At 50.4% G+C, this 19,963-nt stretch overlaps 1 protein-coding gene across 3 annotated transcripts in view; it reads right to left on the bottom strand.

Moving 5' to 3' along the window:
- PDGFRA (platelet derived growth factor receptor alpha) overlaps window positions 1-19,080 on the bottom strand; it is a 43,038-nt gene extending 23,958 nt beyond the window's left edge. The window contains exons 1-7 of one of the 3 annotated variants that reach the window (XM_059383932.1): window positions 18,931-19,080; window positions 9,877-9,937; window positions 7,766-8,083; window positions 4,885-5,145; window positions 3,582-3,712; window positions 2,181-2,352; window positions 1,901-2,090 (exon numbers count right to left, since the gene is read on the bottom strand). In XM_059383932.1, the coding sequence (XP_059239915.1) occupies window positions 1,901-2,090; window positions 2,181-2,352; window positions 3,582-3,712; window positions 4,885-5,145; window positions 7,766-8,083; window positions 9,877-9,928 (1,124 nt within the window). In that variant the 5' untranslated portion in view covers window positions 9,929-9,937; window positions 18,931-19,080. Of the gene's footprint in view, window positions 1-1,900; window positions 2,091-2,180; window positions 2,353-3,581; window positions 3,713-4,884; window positions 5,146-7,765; window positions 8,084-9,876; window positions 9,938-15,005; window positions 15,088-16,078; window positions 16,334-18,930 lie in introns of those variants that run through there. The other 2 variants (XM_059383923.1, XM_059383943.1) reach the window with 2 other exon arrangements.
- Between the last annotated feature and the right edge of the window lie 883 nt (window positions 19,081-19,963).

Here is a 19,963-nt window from a genome sequence, read left to right as displayed (position 1 = left end):
CTTCTTTTTGAAGCCTCACAAGAGTACCTCGGAGGCTTAGCAGGTTAAGTGTCTGCCTTCAACTCAGGTCATGATCTCAGAGTCCTGGGATTGAGCCTCGCACTGGGCTCCCTGCTCAGTGGGGAGCCTGCTTCTCCCGCTTCAACTCCCCCTGCTTGTGCTCTCTTGCTATGTCAAATAAAAATATCAATCTTTAAAATAAATGAATCTTTAAATAAACGAGTAAGTAAAACATCACAGTGCTGAAAAGCAACGGGATGGATGGGAAAAGCGCTAGTCACCAAGTGAGAAGAGCTGGGGCATCACCGAAAACCTCCACGCCTCGGCGTCCTTACGTGTAGCGTGGGATAACTATCATGTGCTACAGCACAGTGTCCTTTCCAGAATGAATTCAATGAAATTATACGTGTGGAAGGATTTTGAAGCCCCAAAGTTATGCTGTAAACATAGAGTCTTCTAGTCCAAGATGCCAGGCACCAACACCGTTAATGGGAGCACAGGGGCTGTGCTTTGTCCACCGGGGACCATGCGGGACGTGCTCCAGACCAGAACTTTCTGAGCAAGTCCCCGTAGGCACTCCTAGCTAGTCGTCACCACATGATCCTCTGTCATTCACTGTCTCCACTGGCTCAGCCAAGGAAACTGGCAGATCCACTAGTCCAAAGCTCCAGGGAAGCCATATCCCCCATTCAGTGCATTCATCCTTATGGTCCCTGGCCCACCATGGGAACTAGGCGCATCTGTGCTAGGAGCTCTTGGATCACTTTCACAGGCAGCTTTCCCACACCTTTCCACTGGTGAGCTTTGTCTGGTCCTGACTCTCACTCTGGCCTGCGGAGAGCATGCCTACAAGCATCCCAAGGGTTAGCTGTGCCAAGACTACCCTGCTCCTCTGGCCTGACAGCCCTAAGTCAAGTTTGGCCCTGCCCATGTCTTTGCACACCTTCCCCTTGTGTCATCAGAAAAGCCCTCCAGATTCAGCACTTGACACTCTTAACATCACTGTACTCCAGAGGCTATACAACTCTGTTTGCTCAGATACTACTTCTCAGTGACACATGGGATTTAGTTCACAAAGAAGCAAGCAAGTCCCAAGGTGAAGTGAACCAAGGGGAGAGGGTCTGCCCTTCTTCCCTGAGGGCCAGAAAGAGAGGACTGACATGCGCCTCTCTGGCATGGTGTTTCTGATGAGGGCACGGGGTCAGAAAACCTAGCGCAGGATGTGCCTTCTGCTCTGCGATTCCAATCAGAATTTAAAAACTGCAAGAGACCTCAAGTGTCATCTGGTCTAATTCCCTGCCTTGAAGGACATAAGATCCTCTTAACCTTACTTTATAGACATGGAGACTGAGGCCAAGGTAACTTACTCCACCCCTACGTAAGAGATGGGGGCCGGAGACTGTCTCCTCGGGGAGTGAGAATCCATTTGCTCTAAACCAGGTCTAAGCAGCCACTACTCCTATTTCCAGCAGAAGCCTCCCTTGGGCAAATGTGTTTCTGATGAAACTAGTGATGTTTTGCTTCATGTAGGTTTAAGTGATGAATGGCCTCATCATACGTTATCTCCTTGCCATACAGATGGTGGATGTCATCAAATATCTTCAGCTCAAGTGGGTCCCACCTGACTTCCTTTCCTCCATCCTGTCCTGGATGCAGGAAATAGTCTTTCATTGGGAACACAGCTCTTTAGTTCCTTCTTCTCATTTTATTGTTAAATATTTATCAACAGTATTAGCCCATGGCAATGGTTATCATGAAAGGCACCTGATTTCAAGTATCTCCCAGGTCAGACTGCTCATTTTCTAGATCCATCCATGTGTCACAGACCTGCATAAACCTCTGTCTATCCCGAGGGAAACAGTAAAAAGAAATGCGTATGTGGCAAGGGTTGTTTCTTTACCTGATTTCCTGAATCTTTTCTATGTCCGTGGTGATCTCTGTGAGATTTTCAATCAGAGTCAGATTGTCCTTCAGCCAGGATATCTTGGGAGGGGGGTAGGCCTGCACATCCACCACGAAATGTTTGACTTCATGTAGGTCGACAGCTTCCAACGGGCTGAAGTTGGGTTTGATTTCAATGAACCCTTTCTCTGTAGGGGGAAGAGTTTCCATTAAGTAACGATTACCAGAGTGGATCGCGAGCAGCCGGGATGACTGACATTTCAGAAAGCAGAATGTACCATGGACAGAAATGGTGACTTTCTTCATCTCTTTGACCTCCTTGGTGGCCTGGCGGGCAGCACATTCGTAATCTCCACTATCTTTCACCGTGGCCTCGGGGACCGTCAGCGTATACACCAATTTGATGGACGGGACCTTGATTTCCTCCAGCATGGTGATGCCTTTGCCTTTCTACAGCAGGAGAGGAGGAAAACCAACTTTCAAAACTAGCTCTGAAGAGTGAACCCTCATGTACACTACAGCCCATGGGTGGGGATGAGGAGCCAATGTAGGTTCCTAGATTGCAATGTCCTTCCCCACCAACCCCACGGGGCTGTCGATAACAACAGGGAGCTGTGCATGCACTGGGCAGAGGCTAATGGGAAATCTCTGTACCGACCACTCAATTTTACTACTAACCTAAAACAGCTCTAAAAAAATAAAGTCTAATTTTAAAAAAATGTTCTTAGACTAGCTCCTTAGAAAATCGTATTTTAAAAGGACATTTAATGGCATAGTAAGGTGTCTGTGCTATGCTGCTAAAGGAAAAAGGATACGACAAAGTACTATTTAAAGCCTAATACCAATTAATGATTGCATTTATTCTGTATACCAAGTACCGAAAGGACTCATCTTCCTAAAATATTAATGGTGATGTCCTGGGAAGTGGCTTCTCCTGTTTCTCTCAATTTTGTAACATTATGAAAATAAACCTGAATTATTTTTATTACCTGTTGAAAACTTTTGTTTTATAAAATTGATACTTAGATTATGTATTTTTGGGCCAAAATGCAGGTACTGTGGTTTGGGGGGAAAATGTCTATTTTCAGTAAGTGAGCAGAATGTTTATGCTTTAAGGATTAAGGCCAATCAAGTATGAACAGTGAGACCAAACTCCCTCATAGCCAGGGAAGATGTATGCGTATCAGACTATGAATGTCTCTTCAATGCATGAGGTTCTAAGGTTGAATGTGAAAATGCCCAACTTCCAACTGATGCCCCAGAGAAGGAGGAGGAGGGGAAGCCAAAGCAGAGGAGAGAGAAATGGGTAAAATGAGAGAAGCTATCAAATGCCAAAAAAAGAACAGGGAGCAGAAATGTACAAATCAGGAGGGAAAGGGAATTGGATAGACAGACAGACAGACAGACAGACAAAACCATGTAGATAGAACCTTCCTATTTCTTTCTGACTTGTGGGGAAGAAAAAGGCTCAGCGTACATAGATTCTGCAGGTCTGCTGCAGCTAGCGTCTCCACCTCTCCCACTGCCCAAAGAGCCATGAAGTGATCTAGTAGAACAGGCTCACTGCAGAGATGGGAAGCTGAGTTCTTGAGAAGCCTGGGATCCTGCGCCACCAGTGACGGGTGTTCCAGGCCTGCTGGGCTCTTCTCCATGCCACCAAGAGCCCTGCAGGTACCTACCACTTCTCCGGGGTACGTCCACTGAAGGTCGACCACCTCGTTGTTAAAGACAGCACAGGTGACCACAATCGTCTCCCCTGACTTATACACAGTTTTAAGAGCTTCCATTTCTAGATCAAGTTCTGATGTTGCTATTGAAAAGAAGAACAGACACAAGAACCTCAATACCCGTAATACAGTTAAGAACCATTGTAAGGTTTGGGTTTGCTTTCCTTTTTAAAACCCTGAAAAATATTTTCTTTTCTTTTTAAGCTTTTTGTGTGTTTGTTTTGGGGGAGGGGGCAAAGGAAGAGCGAGATCTTAAGCCCTGATGCGGGGTTCAGTCTCACAACCCCAAGAATATGACTCTGACTGCAAGGCAAGAGGCAGATACTTAAACTGAGCCACCAAGCTGCCCATAAAAAAATAATTTTCAAACCACTGTGATCAAGACAAAATGTTTAAAGTCTCAGCAGCTTTGATTTTGTGCTGACGTATGTAATTTGGCACAGTTATAAAATAGCGTACACACACACACACACATAAAATACCTACACACGCAACAGTAACCATACTAAACCTAAATTCCAATGGAACAGAGCACCCCATTCCTGAGCATCTGAGTTGAGGATGGCTTTTCTCTTCTGCAACCAGCTTTATGGATGTATTTACTCATTTCATCAACCAGCCTTGACTGACCAGCACTGCTCTGGGCACTCTGCTCCTCCCCTACCCCTCTCTCTCTCCCCGACCTGCTACTCAGCTATTCTCAGTTCTTTTCTAGAACCAAGCACAGCGCTGGCATAAAAAGGCCCTTACCCAGCGTTCAGTAGCATTTGCTAACCCCAAACTTCTGACCCTGAACACACATTCTTCCTTCCCATTCACATGAACCATTCACATCAAAGGCAGGACTACAGCAACAAGCTTCGCTCAGAATCAGAATCTTAAGTTATTGAAGTTAATCGAGGCATCTACCCCCCACAGGTGTGTGTTTGTATTTAGGGCCTCTGCAGTCAGGAATGTGGGTACAACAGTAAGAGGCTTATGCGAGAAAAGAATTCCTCACAGTATTTTGAAGTCAACTGATGAAATAGGAAATCTTACTGGGATAAAGGAGCATTTGCCAGTTAGTAATGCTAAGCTTAGTATTACTTCAGACACAGATGGCAGCCTAACATTTTATGGCAAAGGTGGGGTGCGAAATCCCCAAATATTTAGGGTCTCCATTACTAGGGACTATGATTTTTTAAAAATCCCATCCATATACATTGAATTATTCTTTTTTTAACTCTTATGTAAAGGAGAGAGAAGAAGCAAGTACCTTTTAGAGCATAAACATTAAATGGAATGGTCTGGAACTTCTTCCCCCTAACGGTAGCTTCACAGATATAGGGCCCGACGCTGAAGGTCCCATTGAAGCCCTGTCTGCTGTCATAGGAGGCGTGCACCACCCCGTCACTGCTTATCAAGGTGACCGGAGTCTCGGGGTCAGTCGTGCGACAAGGTATGATGGCAGAATCATCCTCCTCCACGATGACTAAATAATCGGTCATTCCCAAAGGTACAAAGGCTACATCTGGGTCTGTGGTTTGGCGAAGAGAGAAAAACACGTTAGGCATTACCTTCACCTTTACCTATTATACTCAGAAAAATTATCTCACTGGCATGAAATCGCATTAGGTATGAATGATACCTTCACCTATATCCAGAATGTTCACAATGATATTAACCATCGTAAGAGCTAGAAGGCTGTTTTGTATGAACAAAATAAAATATAGTATGAACAACAAAATAACACAAGTATGAACCCCACCAATATACCTGTACCCTAGTGGGAAAAAAAAAAAAGGCTGGTGATGACTATAAATTAGCTAGGAGTTGAAATCAAAATTTAAGCACTATTGAAAAAATGATCAATCACCAAGTCTATTCGAAACAAGAGAAAATATTCCTAATTTCAAAAAATCCTATTGCCTATAGTCAATATCACTGAAAAGTAGTACAGAGGATCTATTAAAAAATAATCTGTCAAGTAATAAACAATTTACAGTTCCACAGCCTGAGAATTTTATTTCTAAAAGAAAACTAGCTATGTAAGCTACTACAGTAAGGAGTTCTAAGGGTGTCAAACGTTGGGTTCTGAAGGGCCCCTTACTCTCCACCGGTACAGGTAAGATCATCTCTAACTGACAGCAGTTCAGAGCCTACTTGGATGACATTTGTGCTGAGGGGAAGGGAGGAACAAGAATTTTTGGACAATCTTAAGAGATCAAAACAAACAAAAGATCAAAACACCATATGCCTTTAACAAGCCCATATTCCATTCTCTTCAAAGCAGGAGGCATTTATGTGTGAACAAAGCTGGGGTGACATTCTAAATGCCTACCCTTCTTAAAACAAAACCTTTTATTTTTAGGAAGGAGGGTCCAGACAGTTAAGAGTGTCATGAAAAGAGGGTCTAGATCCCATGGGCCGCCCACAGTTACAGAGGACAAGAAGAGCAGCCGATTTGGGGGCTGGGGAGAACTTACAAGGAAAAGGCAGAAAGATAGGAAGATATACTTCAGAGACCCCCTTACCTCACCTCTGCCAAAACAGGATGGCAAGAGTTATCAACAGTTTGTATATCTGTCTGCTTTAAGCCAAGTAATCCAACTATAGCCTCTTTTAATTTAAGTACGAAGACTGCTGTTACCTGAGTTCATGTTCAGAGTTCCACATCCCTGAACTCTGTTCGTCAAGATTTCAGCAAAGCTACAAATTCATCTCAGGTTAAAATATACAGTTTGATATTTCTAACACAACAGCCAAGGCTTCCTTTAAAAATGCAAGTCATTCCTACCATTATGCACTATCTATGTGATGTTTGAATAACATCATGGCCCTCCTTTAAACAACTGTCCTTGGTAGAAGCCAATATACACAGATAGAGATGAATACAGAGATGGATCCAGACAGAGATGGATACAGATAGAGACAGATACAGACAGAGACAGATACAGACAGAGATGGATACAGATAGAGACAGATACAGAGACAGATACAGACAGAGATGGATACAGATAAAGACAGATACAGACAGAGATGGACAAGACATGGATACAGATAGAGATGGATACAGAGATGGACACAGACAGAGATGGATACAGACAGAGATGGTATAGACTCAGAGACACAGAGAGACAGAGAGGCACAAAGGAACATCGAAGACACAAGACACAGATACAGATGGGGATTTCGATCACTGCAAGGAGGGCACGGGGAATACTAGCTGGGTGGCAAACCAAATGAATCTCAAGCTCATGGCTAAGCCTGGCTGATTAACGCGTCGACTGGGAGAAGCACCACACTGTCCTCCACTCTAAGGGCAGGCTCTGAAACCCATCACACCCCAAGGCCATGCCATCCGGAGGGGTCACTAGCCAAGGGCTGTGGGGAACTGGGGTTCCTCAGCCTCTTAGACTTTCTCAACGCAGAGTTCTAGGACTCATCTACTCTACCTTCCTTCCTTCTCTCCTCCATTTAAGGTCACACCGACAACATAGGTAGACAGCCCTTCCAGGCAGGCTCTGTGGGATCCTTCACAGGCTGCCCCCTCCTCAATCCCTAGTGTGCTTCATCCCATTTTAACTCCTGTCTTGGCACCTGCTTCTCACCGGTCAGAGACAGCATCATCAGTATCAATTTGCCCCAAATTTTAATCAAAGGAAAACCTCCCCCTAATTAATCAAAAATATGTATTTCATTCCATCTGAAAAAAATAGCCTGGTTATTGAGAAGCTAGTAAAAGAAACGATAAGCACCTCCAAGACACCATCTACCTACTTACTTTTCGTGTCCCCAACACTTCACCCAGGGCCTGACACACAATAAATAAACCAAACACTTGTCAAACTTGGCTGAACCAAAACGAGATCATTTCAGATTTTTTGCAGAACGTGAATAAAACATGCTATGGTACAAATGATTTCTAAAACTTCACGTGGTTTCCAAACGTCCCCCATAAATATTTCTTGATAATGGTCTCCCAAGCGACCTTGATTTAATGTGCGTTCTCTCGTACTTTCCAAGTTTTCTCCCTTACACATTTATGATGTTCCTATTTCTCCAGACGTTAACCGGGCTGGTGGCGGTGGGGGGGAGGGGTGGGGTGGGTCACGCGCGGGGTTCGGGGGAAGGAGGGGGCCCCCCGCACAGCTCACCTGGCACATAGATGTAGATGTGTCTGCCTTCGAGCTCCATTTCCTCCGTCTGCGTGTGGTTGTAATAGCAAGTGTACAGGCCTGTGTGCGCCGCGGACGCATTGACCACTTCCAGCACAGTCACAAAGAGGCCGCTGTTGTTCTCCTCATTTCTGATTTCCACATTGGGGTTCTCTTCTTCAGACATGGGGTACTGCCAGCTCACTTCACTCTCCCCAAAGCATCTCAGAGAAAAGGACGAATTCAGCTGCACGACCTTTTCATCTTCGTTTGGAAGGATCGAGGGTAATGAAAGCTGGCAGAGGATTAGGCCGGGCCCTGTAAAAGGAAACAGGCTCTGAATAGGCGCCGCCAGAAAGGACCGTCTCACCCAGGGAACTGACAGCGGCAACAGCCGCGGCTTACGGGAACAATGACCGCTTCTGCGCAAAAATCCGTTAGCCTGGATGCCCATGAAAGGCCCCCCATTCTAACAGCCGCCGCATCTGCTGAGAGCAGCAAATGCTCCAAAGGCCTCAGAAGCCTCACCCCACCCCGGGACTCACCCCAGCGAACACTCAGATGGGAGAGAGGACGCCGGATTCCCATTCCCTATTTCAGACTCCCATGTGTGACCATAAAATATCCCAAGAGGGCGGAGACGCGAGCACATGTGGCTTCTTCAGTGTCCACAGGCTCTGCAGGCGCTCCCCTTCGTAGGGAATGGGGTGAGGACCGGGCCAGGGAGGCTGCACAACGCACAAAGCAGGTTTGTGCTCAAGAACTAGTCTCTTCCATTCTGCACGACACTCGGGCATGCCTTCTCGCTAATGGCCTCCCAGAAACCCAAGCAGGAGGATAGAGATTTTTTTTTTTAAGATTTTATTTATTTATTTGAGAGAGAGACAGTGAGAGAGAGCATGAGCGAGAAAAAGGTTAGAGAGAGAAGCAGGCTCCCCGTGGATCTGGGAGCCCGATGCGGGACTCGATCCAGGGACTCCAGGATTATGACCTGAGTTGAAGGCAGTCGTCCGACCAACTGAGCCACCCAGGCGTCCCGGATGATAGAGATTTTAATTTTAACTTAGTTTTATTTATAAGTAGGCTCTGCACCCAACACAGGGCTTGAACTCATGACCCTGAGATGAAGCGTGTCCCGCTCTATCTACTGCCTGAGCCAACCTGAGAGCCCCTGGATTTTAACTTTTTTAAGGGAGAATATTTAAAGTCCAAGAGTTAAAACTCTAAGTTCATCTTAGAGCCTAAAACTTTAGTCCCGCTTCCCCTATAAAACAGAAGAGATATTTTGACTTCATTATTAATCAGTGGTCTCTGACCTCCTTTGGAGCCCAACCCAACTGCACTATGCGCCCACGGTGACTTGTAGCTCCAGGCTGAAGTCACAAGTGCCTCTGGTCACCCACTCCTGCAGGCGGGGTATCCTTGGTGGAATTTGGAACTACCGAGCCACTGACCTTGCTTCCTGCTAACATGCCCATATAGGTTAAGCCCTACAGACACGAACAGACTTAACTCCTCCCGCCAGAAAAACACTGGGCTCCCGGTGAACATCTGTGACGTACAAACATCTGGATGAACACTAAAAAGTGCTAGTAAATGTTTCCGCAAATGGTCCCAATTATATCCTCCTGGTAGAAAATGTCAGTAAGATTTCCCAAGAGTCAAATATGCTACCAATCAGATTGCAAGAGGGAAAGACGGCTCCAAGATTTTTCCAGCAATCTAAGCATGTTCCACTTAAAGACAGGTATGATTCCCTGGACATGAATTATTTCCTTCGAACATTCATGAAGTCTCCGGAAACCCATGTCCCAGGGAAAAAGCGCGGTGGGCAAAATTTAGGCTATTATTCCTACCACGTTTCCATGCCAGGATTATACGTATATTAAAATTACCACTGGTGAGCATTCCTTAACTGGAGTTAACAGGATACAGCAAAGGGCACTGAAGGTCTGTGGTCATTCTACATTAACTTCTCATCATTTTCGAATCCCCCCCCCCCACTTTTGGACTGTGTTTGCTGAGCACTGGGAACACACTCCCAGAGCACAGAACTTAGAAGGCAAGGCTTCCCCCAGAACAATGAAGTCAAAGAGTACTGGGATCCTTACCTGGCAGGAGACAGCCTAAGATCAGCAGGGCCACAAGGGAGGTCCCCATCATTCCAGAAAACTGGAAAATCAAACGTCAAACAGAAGCAGCGTTAGCCAATAAAACCACCAGTGAGCCTCGTTCTTTTTGTGCTTTGCAATATGGAAAACGTTAACAGCATCATGTTAGTCGAAAATACCTCACCTTAAGATTCATGGTTAAAGCCGTTAAGATACCTAAAAAAGAATCCCACAGCCCAAAGGGACCCCAGGATCATGACAGGAGCCATCTGAAGCTGAAACCCTTTTGGATCGCACACAGCTTCCAAATTCCAGAAAAGTCTGGCTTTTATGGTCTCAGAATGCATCCAAGTGTATAGAAGATCTGTTCCTTTTAACCCACTGAAATGAAGAATGTGAAAAGCACCACGTTATTTACTCAACTTCCATTAATGGAGCTGTTTTCACTCAAAATAGGTTGTCAATGGCATGTTTTGCTACAGAGAGTATGTGGTGAAGTCCACATCCTCCACAACCTTTGCAAAAAAAAGATGCTTTGGCTACAGCAAGTATTTTTTTTTTAATGGAGGAGCCTTTCTGATGTCATGTTTTTTAAAGTCAAAACCCATGTCAATTGAAGGACGTCCCTCTGCCATGCAGAGGTGTGGATGGGGTGGGGCAGGGGGAGGACCAGTGGGGATGCAAGCCTTAGGATATCCCACCAAAAAAAATCACCTAAGTGATTTTAGCCTGGGATGTCCAGGGTCCCTGCCTTGCTCAAAACCCCAAAGCATGCAATGGAAGGCCTTCATGGGATTTCATTTGTTCCACGGCTAGCTTTGGAAACTAAGATGTGTTCATGATTCTTGAGTCAATTGGCCTAAAACAGACAAACCAAGAAAACACAACAACAAAAAGCTCCATGTATGCTTGTGGTTAGCCCCTCACTGTGCATTTTTGCTTTCAGATGGCCCAATATGCACAACCCAGATTTCTGCTACATCAAATTCTACCGCGAAAATGCAGGAGGAAGACAGAGTGAAAGGCAGAATGCTGGCAGGGGGCGGGGAGGGGAGGCTTGGACAGGAAACACATGCTAAATCTGTATGCCATGTCTACTAATAATAACCCTGAGACATACTTGATTTTAATTAAAAGTGCCAGCTGAGGCTCAGAGAAGTTTAGCAAGTCACCCCAAGTCACACAGTGAGCGCTAAAGCCAGAATTCTAACACGAAGTCTGTGTGATGCAAAAGCCATGCTCTCTCCAATTCACCATATGGTCTCCCTCAAGGGAAGGTCAGTGCTTCAGCCTTGTGTGTCTCCTCCCTCCCTCTCCCAGCACTATTTCCTCATGCAAATTGGGGCCCTGTTTCCCTTCTCTGCTCACCCTAGTGAGAGAAATACAATTGCAGCGCTTGAACCCAAATGCAATTTGCACAATGCTGGCTCGCTGATGGCTTCTGAGGCTCCTGGCATGTACCCGGGAGCTTGAGGGGGGCAGGGGTTGCAGGGTTTCCTCACTGCTGTGGTGACGGGCACAGCAGGTCCCCGAGCCAGGCCAGCCAGCCTGATTTACCACAATTAGCAGTTACGGCCTGTGTGTTTGTACATATAAATATCAGCCTCCCACTGATAATCCACTTAGCCAACTTCAAAGGAGCCCTCCAGAGCCAGCTTGATGTCTTGGGTTTTATCACATTTATATCCTGTATTTCTGGAGCAGGACTTGCCAATGGTGCATCTTTAAAGCATTCCCGAGCTTAGGAGAAGGGCTCTGAGGAGCATTTTGCCCTGGGCCAGCCCCACCAGCTTTCCTTCTGTGCCTACAGATACAGAAGCCCTGTTGCCAGGGAGGAATCTTTAGTGACAAGCTACGTGGGCAATGAGAGCGAGACCGGAGAGCCAGTGATAACGATCCCAACACTGAGAATCAACATGTATTTGCCGAAGACTTCCAACTCCCTTCTCTGATAAGAGTAGTTCCCTGGCTAGAAACCCAGGCATATTTGGGAAGTTTCGCGTCATTACTCATATGCAACTCAAGACAATTTCATCGTGAGTAATTGCAGCATTTGCCCTACAGAGAGACAATGGAAAACAACAGGAGAGGAAGGCCTCCTTGCCTACTGGGCACATAGCAAGGATCTCAAAGAGTCTGGCTCGTTATTTCTGGGGCTTGTCCACCCAGGGAGTACACGCCAACCCGTCATCAGTAGACCCCACCCACTCACCCATCCTGGAGCATATCCAATAGTCAGATGCGCAAACACAAGTAACTGTACAGATTCAGAGAAAGGAGTCAGCAAGAACCAACCACTTTGCAAGGAGAGCAGCGGACTTCATCCAAATCTGTTTTGTTAAAAAATCATAATCGTATCTTCTCATGCCAGCTACAAGTTGGTTTCAGGCTTCATCCTCTATAACCACAACGCAGAAATCAAGGCCAAGGGTTAAGAGAAATAGGGAAAAGAGATGTGTGCCACGTTCTCGCTCAGGCCAAGGGACCCGTGGTTCCTCCATGGCATTCCCTGGTCTTTCTCATTCCTTGTCTCCGAAGTACGGTGGAAACCGCTTTGGACTAGGTTCATCCTATATCGATGCTTGCTTAGTTCATCTCTCTGAACCTCTGGCTCTTCTTCTATTATAAGGAATGGTAACACCTAACTTGCTGGCTTGCCTTGCCACGTTATTATAAAGACTAAGTTACAGTTTAGTCAAGCGCGCTTTGAAAACTGCAGCCATTGGTTTTTATATCGACCTAAGAGTCCTGCAGACTCCGAAGATGTTTTATGAAGACTATTTATTTGAAAGAGAAAGAGAAAGAGCATGAGTGGGGGGAGGAGGAGCAGAGGGAGAGGGAGAGAGAATCCCAGCAGACTCTCTGCTCAGCACGGAGCTGACACAGGGCTGGATCTCACAAACCCGAGACCATGACCTGAGCTGAAATCATGAGTCACTGGGACACTCAACCAACTGTGCCACCCAGGTGACCCCCTGCCCAAATGTCTGAGATGAAATGAACGTCAGAGTAACTCTTTTAACTTCTACTTATTGAGAAAGTCAGACCCAGAGGCCTTTGAACTTGCCCTTCATCGCCTGCATACTGAAGACAAGGATCTAAACTCAGCTTAGATGAAGGCCTGCTGCTGGACGATCAAGGCAGGCTGTTTTAATTCAAACCAGCACACATGATCACATTAGAAAAAGAAATCTGTTTGCACCCACTGTCCTTAATGGGCTTCCACCCCCCTGTTCTGCAAACACAAGTGAAGAGCCTTGGAAAGCAACTCAATAACCAAAGACAACATGCTAAGCTAGAGAGTAAACAGAGCTTGGGCACTATTTCGAGAAGTGAGAGCAGGCTGGCCTTCTCAGAAATCCAGAAAGCTAGCCCCCGAATCGCCAACGGCTCAACGGACCCCGCCGCGGAGCCGCTGAATCTTGAATTTCACCCCGCCCTGGCATGATTAAAGGCCACAGGAGACTCTCTCACGGTCCCCAAAGCCACTGACAACCTCAAGATTCAGATTTCCAAGGCTCGGTTAATTTCAGCTCTAAGTTAATTCTAACTGTGAAAATTACATATCCCACTTTATCCTGCGACAAACGTTCTAGCCCGTCTCCTAGTTCTAGCCCCAGCAATCCAAAATGCGGGTCGACGCCGGTGGCAACTTCACAGGAGGGTGTATTTACCAGGATCCGCACCCCACTAGATGGCGTTTTGCCGTTCTGATCTCCCTGCGTGCGCTCCATCAGACGTTCCAGGGATGGGTGGTGGCTGGAGTATTATTTCACACGGGAGCATTTTATGGGACAATCGGAGCCCGTAAACCTTTCTGCTCTTCTGCACCAGATACTTAGCCACCAACTGAAAGGAGACTTCCTCTTCATTGTCGCCAAACTGGTGTGACTCAATGAGACAAACAAAGCTGGGTGTAGTCGCTTACAGTGCACCTGAACCCAAGATCACCAAGCTCCTGACTCCAGCGCCGCACTCATTAAGGGATATGCAAATACCCACCCAGCTTCTGGACAGATCTGCTCTGAGAGTCAGACGTGATATGGCTGCAGCTTGCTCACTACACAAATGCGAAGAACAAACTTAAGGCAGAAACTACACAAAAGTCCACAAAACAAATGCGATCAGCCCCGTGATTTCTGCAGCTTTGCAGTAAGAAACGCGTCGTCACCTTCCACCTGGTTACCAGGCAGGGAATGCATCTTCCTCAAGCCACAACTTGATTAGAATCTCCGCGAAGCCCATTCCCAGAGGGTCGTTGCAGTTCTCAAGTATGGCCAGCAGATGACAGTGTTGGTCCAAGGACGCGCGTCCCGGACTCCGTGGAGACACACACATACACACCGCTGGAAGTTCTGTGCTAAAATGTCCCAAATCTTAACTTCCAATCTCTTCCATTCTCCCATCGTACTTTTAGGTGTCACGGTGACCTCAGTCCAGAGCCCAGAGAATGGAAGCAGGAAGAAGCAAACTGTTGCCGAAAATGCTCCACTGTCCTCGGAGCCCTGGGAGAATTTGGGGAGGCGGGGGACAGGCACCACCGGCACCGTCGCTGCGAGCGAGCCGGCTAGGGCCGCGGGGCCTCGGGAGCCCGGAAGACGGCGCTGCCACACCGGGCCGCACAAGTTCCGAGGGTTCGGCAGGAGAAGCCCCTCGAGAGGAGGTCGGGGGATCCGGGGCTTTGTTTCCCCCCACGCTCTCGCCACCCCGGGGATGGCGCACACCCGCAGGAGAGAAACGACCTGGCCCGCGCCGGGTGGCCGACTGCGACGCCATGACCCTGGCCAGGCAGCCCCATCAGTTCTCAGGCCACTGTCACCCATCGCAAAAAAAAAAAACAAAACCCGCCCGGCGGGGGCCGCGACGGCCGCCGCGCAGCCGAGAACCGCGGGCGGACTGGAAACGACTGTTCCCGTGGCTCAACAGCGTAGGGTCGCAAAACAGCCAAGGACCGCCCGCGCCGGAGACCCTGTGAGGGTCTCTGAAGTCCTCGGCTACCCCCAAAAGCACCCGGGACCTCATCCCCTGCGCCCTCCTCCGCTGGTCCCACACTCAATCACGACGACGCCCCCAGCGCATCCCCAAACCCTGCACGCCGCCCCCCCGAGCTCCTCCCGACCCACACGCACCGTGCCTGCAGGCGTCTGTCCGAGGCCCTGGGGCCGCGGCGAAGCTGACGGGGTCGGTCCGCCCGGGGCCCTCGAGCCCAGCGCCGCGCTCTGACGGGTCCGCCTCGCCGAGCGCCAGAGGCAGGAGGAGAACCGGGCGCGCGCTCCGGACGGCCACTAGAGGGCGCAGCGGCCCCGCGAATCTTCCCCAGCCCGCCCGCCGCTCCGGCTCCGGCTCCGGGTCCGGGTCCCCGACAGCGCCTTCGGGCCCGGCGGCCCGACCAGCTTCGCCGGGGAGGTTCCGCACGGTCACGCCTCCGGCCCCGCTGCTGCACACGAACGCGCGCCGGCCGCTTCCCTTCTCGCCGCCCCCACGCCCTCGGCCGCTGTCACTCCGGGGCGGGTGGTGACGACCGCCCGCTCGGTCGGAGCTGAACGTCCCGACCGGCCGCACTCCCGGCCTCAGAGCGGCGGAGGCCGCGGCGCTCGAAGCACGACGCTGGGCGTTTGCATTGTTTTCGGCGGAGACCTGAGAGGGGGCCGGGAGGGGTGGGAGGGAGAGCGGCCGGGGTTTAGGGTTACAGCCGCGCGCCAGCGCCTCCTATGGGCCCGAGAGCCACACGGTCGCGGGCAGCCGCTGGCAAAGGCGGCCGCGGAGCGCTGAGACTGCGACCCCTCCTCGTCTTTAAAGAACCGAACCTCCCCCCCTGCCCCCCCCCCCCCCCATGGTCCCTTCTGTCCCCGCTGCCCAGTGCACTCTCGCGCCCGCGCGCGCCCCTCGCTTCCCTCTCTCCGGGAAGGGGAGGACTGCGGTTGGCTGGGAGTGGAGCGCCCCAAACCCGAGGTCCTGTGTAGCTACTCCAACCTATTTTCCAACAGATTCCCGACTCTCTGTTCCGTTTTAAACAAAAGGAAACGCCGCAGAGCCACTTCACCATTAGACATGCAGCGGCAGAGCCCGACCAGGGCGCAGCAGAGAAAAGCAATTTGCCCGGAGCCTGCATCCCGCGCGGGACCTACCCCCTCGCACCCCGACGGCTGAGGCTGCTCGAGGGCCCCTCGAACCAAGACTCAAGGAACGCTGAGAGCCGCACCTTTCCGTCACCGACCAGGCTTTAGCTTCTCCCCCGGAACTGCCACTCGTCCATCAGCAACACGCAGCCCTGTCGCAGCTCCCGGAGGCCAGAGGGAGTCCACCCGCTGGAGTCTGCACGAAGGCGCTGGCCACCACGTCTGCAGGACGCGTCCAGGCGCTGTGCGCCGCCCACGGCCGGTCCCCAGGAGGCACAAAACGGGCCCGCCTCGGCGCCAGACGAGTTTGCAGCTGGAAAGCCCGGCCTGTTGCCCCTCCCCCTGCACCCCTCCCCAGTCCGCGCCCCAGCAAGAAAGCGACCTGGGGCCGGGAGCCGCGGTTCTGCTTCGAGTTCCTCTCGGTCCACTTAACAACTGGTGCAAGGCCCGAGGGTCAGCTACCCACTCCTTCCCGGCCCCTCCCCCACCCCCAGCCCCACCCCCCACCCCCGCTGTGGGGACTCACCCAAGCTACACTTGGGTCAAACCAAAAACACCACTGTGTAAGAGGCTCGAAGCGGGGACTGACCAGGGTGTCAAAACGGGGATGGACGGGCTCTCGCCTGTCGGGGAGCGGAGGAAGGGCCCCTTTATTATAAGAGAGTGTAAAGAGGGAAACCAAGAAGGAGGAAACCAAAAGGTAAAGAAAACTGGGAAGGAATGCAAAGCAGAAGCGCCAGGGTCCGAGTGGGTCAGAAGCGGGTGAAGGGTGGGCGATGTTAAAGCCGAAGCCACCAGGGCTGCGGCTGAGGAGGCAAGCCCGGAGTGGCTCTCCCTGCCCTCCAGCAGCCCGGACGCTCGCTGGGCTGAGGGGTGCTAGTCCCGTGAGCTGTGCGCCTGACTGTCCTGCCCGTGTGCTCTGGATATCTCCCTGCCCTAAAAAGCTGCCTAGTTCTGGTCGCGAGCGACTGCGGCGAGACGAGGCGGCCCAAAACGTTGAGCAATTCGGCTGCGGAGCCAAAAATCCATTTCCCACACAGCGCAGCCCGGGGCTTTTCCAGGCAGCTGGGCCGGGCTCGGGGCAGTCCGGACCTGATAAAGGCCATCCACACTCCCTCTCGAGCCCGGGTTTGCCTCTCACCCTGGCAGATGGGGTGAGTGGCAAGTTCTTCCAAGCACTCGTTCTGCAATCCTGAGGTCTTAGGGAAGCAGAGGGACAGGCGATCCGGCTGCTGGCTAGACGCACAGCCAACAGACAGACGGCCCAGCACTTCTTCCCGTCGGAGACGTTTGGCCAGGGCACTGGCAGCACTGGCAACACCTGGCCAGGCAACACCCCGGTTCCTGGCCCCCGGGGCAGTCGTACTCGGGCCCCTCTGGCTCTGAGCTGGCTGCGACCCTTTCCGAACAGAACCTCTGATCCCAGCTGTTTCCGAGCCAAACCGACGCCGCCCGTTTCCCCAGCACAACCGGGAGAAGTTAATATCACAAGTAAAAACCGACTTCCATGAGGACAGACGGAAGAGGAAGGAGGGGTGCGAGGAGAGGGCTCCGAAGCAGGCAAGGAGGCCGGAGCAAAGAGTGAAATCGGGGCACTGGAGAGGCTGAAGCAGCGCAGGGCGAGTGCAAGCGGCGAGTGCCACGCGAGGAAAGGGACACGCAAGGGGGGGCGGGTCTTAAACTCAGGTGCCCGGAGGAAGGTGACGAGGCCAGTTCGCCTACCATCTTTCTCTTACCTGGGAAACAAGTTTTCCCGTTCCGAGTCGTCCCTAACTTCCCTTAAGAAAAGTTTTGCACTTTTCTGGCGATCCCCCTCCTTTCCTTCCTGTGACCGGGACTGGGCAGCAATAGAACCCCGGGCTTTGCAAATAAAAAAATTAAAAAAAAAAAAAAAAAAAAGATTCCACCGAGGAAAGGGGACGCGCAGAGACGAGTGGGGGTGGGGACCACAGCGCACAATGAGGGCCCCTTGGAGCGCAGTACGAAATTCCTCAAACCCACTTGCTGGAATGCGAGGCGACGACGACTTCTTCACTCGCGGCCAAATGTGTTTGTCATTACTCCAGACCGCCTGCCCGCCCGCGCCGCCTGCGCCCCCGCACTCGGGCGCGCAACCCCAGCGCACTGCGGGACTGGCGCCCGCTCTCCCTCACACTTCACTGATCCCGCAAACGGCTGGGGAGTCCCCCCAAACCCTCGCCCCCGTCCGCGCCCCCTCTGCTCGTCTTGCAGCCGCCCCGGTTGTGCTGTGTCTGGCCCCGGCTCGCACCCGGCGCTCTGCGCGGTCCAGTAATTACGCGCCCTCGGCCGGCGCCATGTGCCCCCGGCTGGCACCCGAGGTCCGGCCCTCTCCAGCCGAGCCCTTCACGCCTCCCCTCCTCGCAACCCCCTTCCGCGCCCCACTCGGCGCTCCTCTCCCTCCGCCTCCCCCAGCCCTTCAGCCGCGCTCCACACCACCCGCTGCAGCGCTGTCCCGCCAAACCGCGGGCGAGGAATGAAAATACTCATTAAAAACCTGTCGCCTTCCAGGACCTACTGCCAAGAAGAGGGCAAACACCTCTGCCCCCACTCCCAGCATTACTTGGTGCTCGTCCCAGTATACACGAATACCACCCCCAACCCCAAAAGAAACCTCAAAAATGTAAGCCTAAACAATTTCGTTGGGAGGCTATAGAGTTGTTAGAAAAACACTGCTTTTAAAAATAGGTCTGGAAAAAAAAATTTTTTTTAATCCCTAGACTTTGTAGCTCTCGGTAATCTTTCCTCCAAGTGAAGTTTATTAAACATAAATGACTCTCGGGACACATAGCTGGAATTCAACTTTTTTTTCCTCATCGCCCAGAGTTTGAGTCAAGTTTCTTCTCTTCGAGCCCAAAGGGCCTGATAAGGAACTTCTCTTAGAGACAAAAATCATTTTTTTTTTCTCCTTTCTTACCTTCTCCTCCTATGTCAATTCGTAATGAAAATCCTACATATGGAGTTAAAAGTGTCCACGGTTTCCAGTCCTCTCCTGAAGTCCCCTCCTCTGTTTTTCTCCCTCTAGCTCCAACTGTAATGGGCTCAAAAACCGCGTTTTGTAATTGATTCAATGTTATAGTCCATCCTTCTAAAACTAATCATTTGCTCTAAGTAAATAGCTGTCAGGAAATGAAGCGCCCCCCCCCTTGGCCTCTTCAAAATAAAAGTTTCTCTCGAACTCCGTGCGCTCTGAATCTCCACGCAGCCAGATCGCGCCTTCGCTTTTTGCTCTTACGCAATCAGGGGGTCCAGTCCCAACCCCCAGACTTCGACAACAACTGGGGGGCGGGGAGCAGACCAGATGGGGTGGGGGTGGTGGAAGGGGGAGGTGTTGCTGTTCTGCCGGGAAAGAGGTTCGTGAAAATACAAACTGCCCATCATTTCCAGAATGAGTTCGCCTCCTGATTTAGGGGGTTATTTTCCTACGCTGCTATATTGCTCTGCATGCTCTTTGAGAGAAAGAAAAAGAACTTGTGAAATTTCATTTAATGCCCACGAATAGTATACATCTGGAGTCGAGAACGTCCCTTCTGTAGAAATTCTTAGCCCAGCTAGACAGGGGGCTGCCCGGAGAGGTCTCCAACCGGTTGCGTCTTTACAACTTGGGGTCTTTTAGGGAAAGTGCGGGGTAGTTGCTAATCCCTTAATGTGATTAGGCAAACTCTTGAGTCCCATATGAAGATGATGGTCTTTGTTTTTGGTTTTGTTTTGTTTTGCTTTGAAAACGGGTTTGAAACAAGGTACAAAGAACTGAGGGTCTTTGGCGTAGGTTTGGAACGTTCTCCAACAGAATGACCTTTACTCCCTCGGAGCCACTTATCTTGTCGAGTCTTTGTTTTCGGGGTAGTCTGGGCGAGGTTGCCCTGGCTTCTATCACTCACACAAAAAGGCTCAGGGTTGGGCGTTTGAGGAATCGTCCACAACAAATCTGCCACCTCCTCGTTCAGGGG

This window comes from Mustela nigripes, chromosome 1, assembly GCF_022355385.1.
Source record: "Mustela nigripes isolate SB6536 chromosome 1, MUSNIG.SB6536, whole genome shotgun sequence".
Classification (NCBI taxonomy): Eukaryota; Metazoa; Chordata; class Mammalia; order Carnivora; family Mustelidae; genus Mustela; species Mustela nigripes.
Note: the sequence above shows the minus strand (reverse complement) of the source record. Positions and strands in the feature narration are given on the sequence as shown.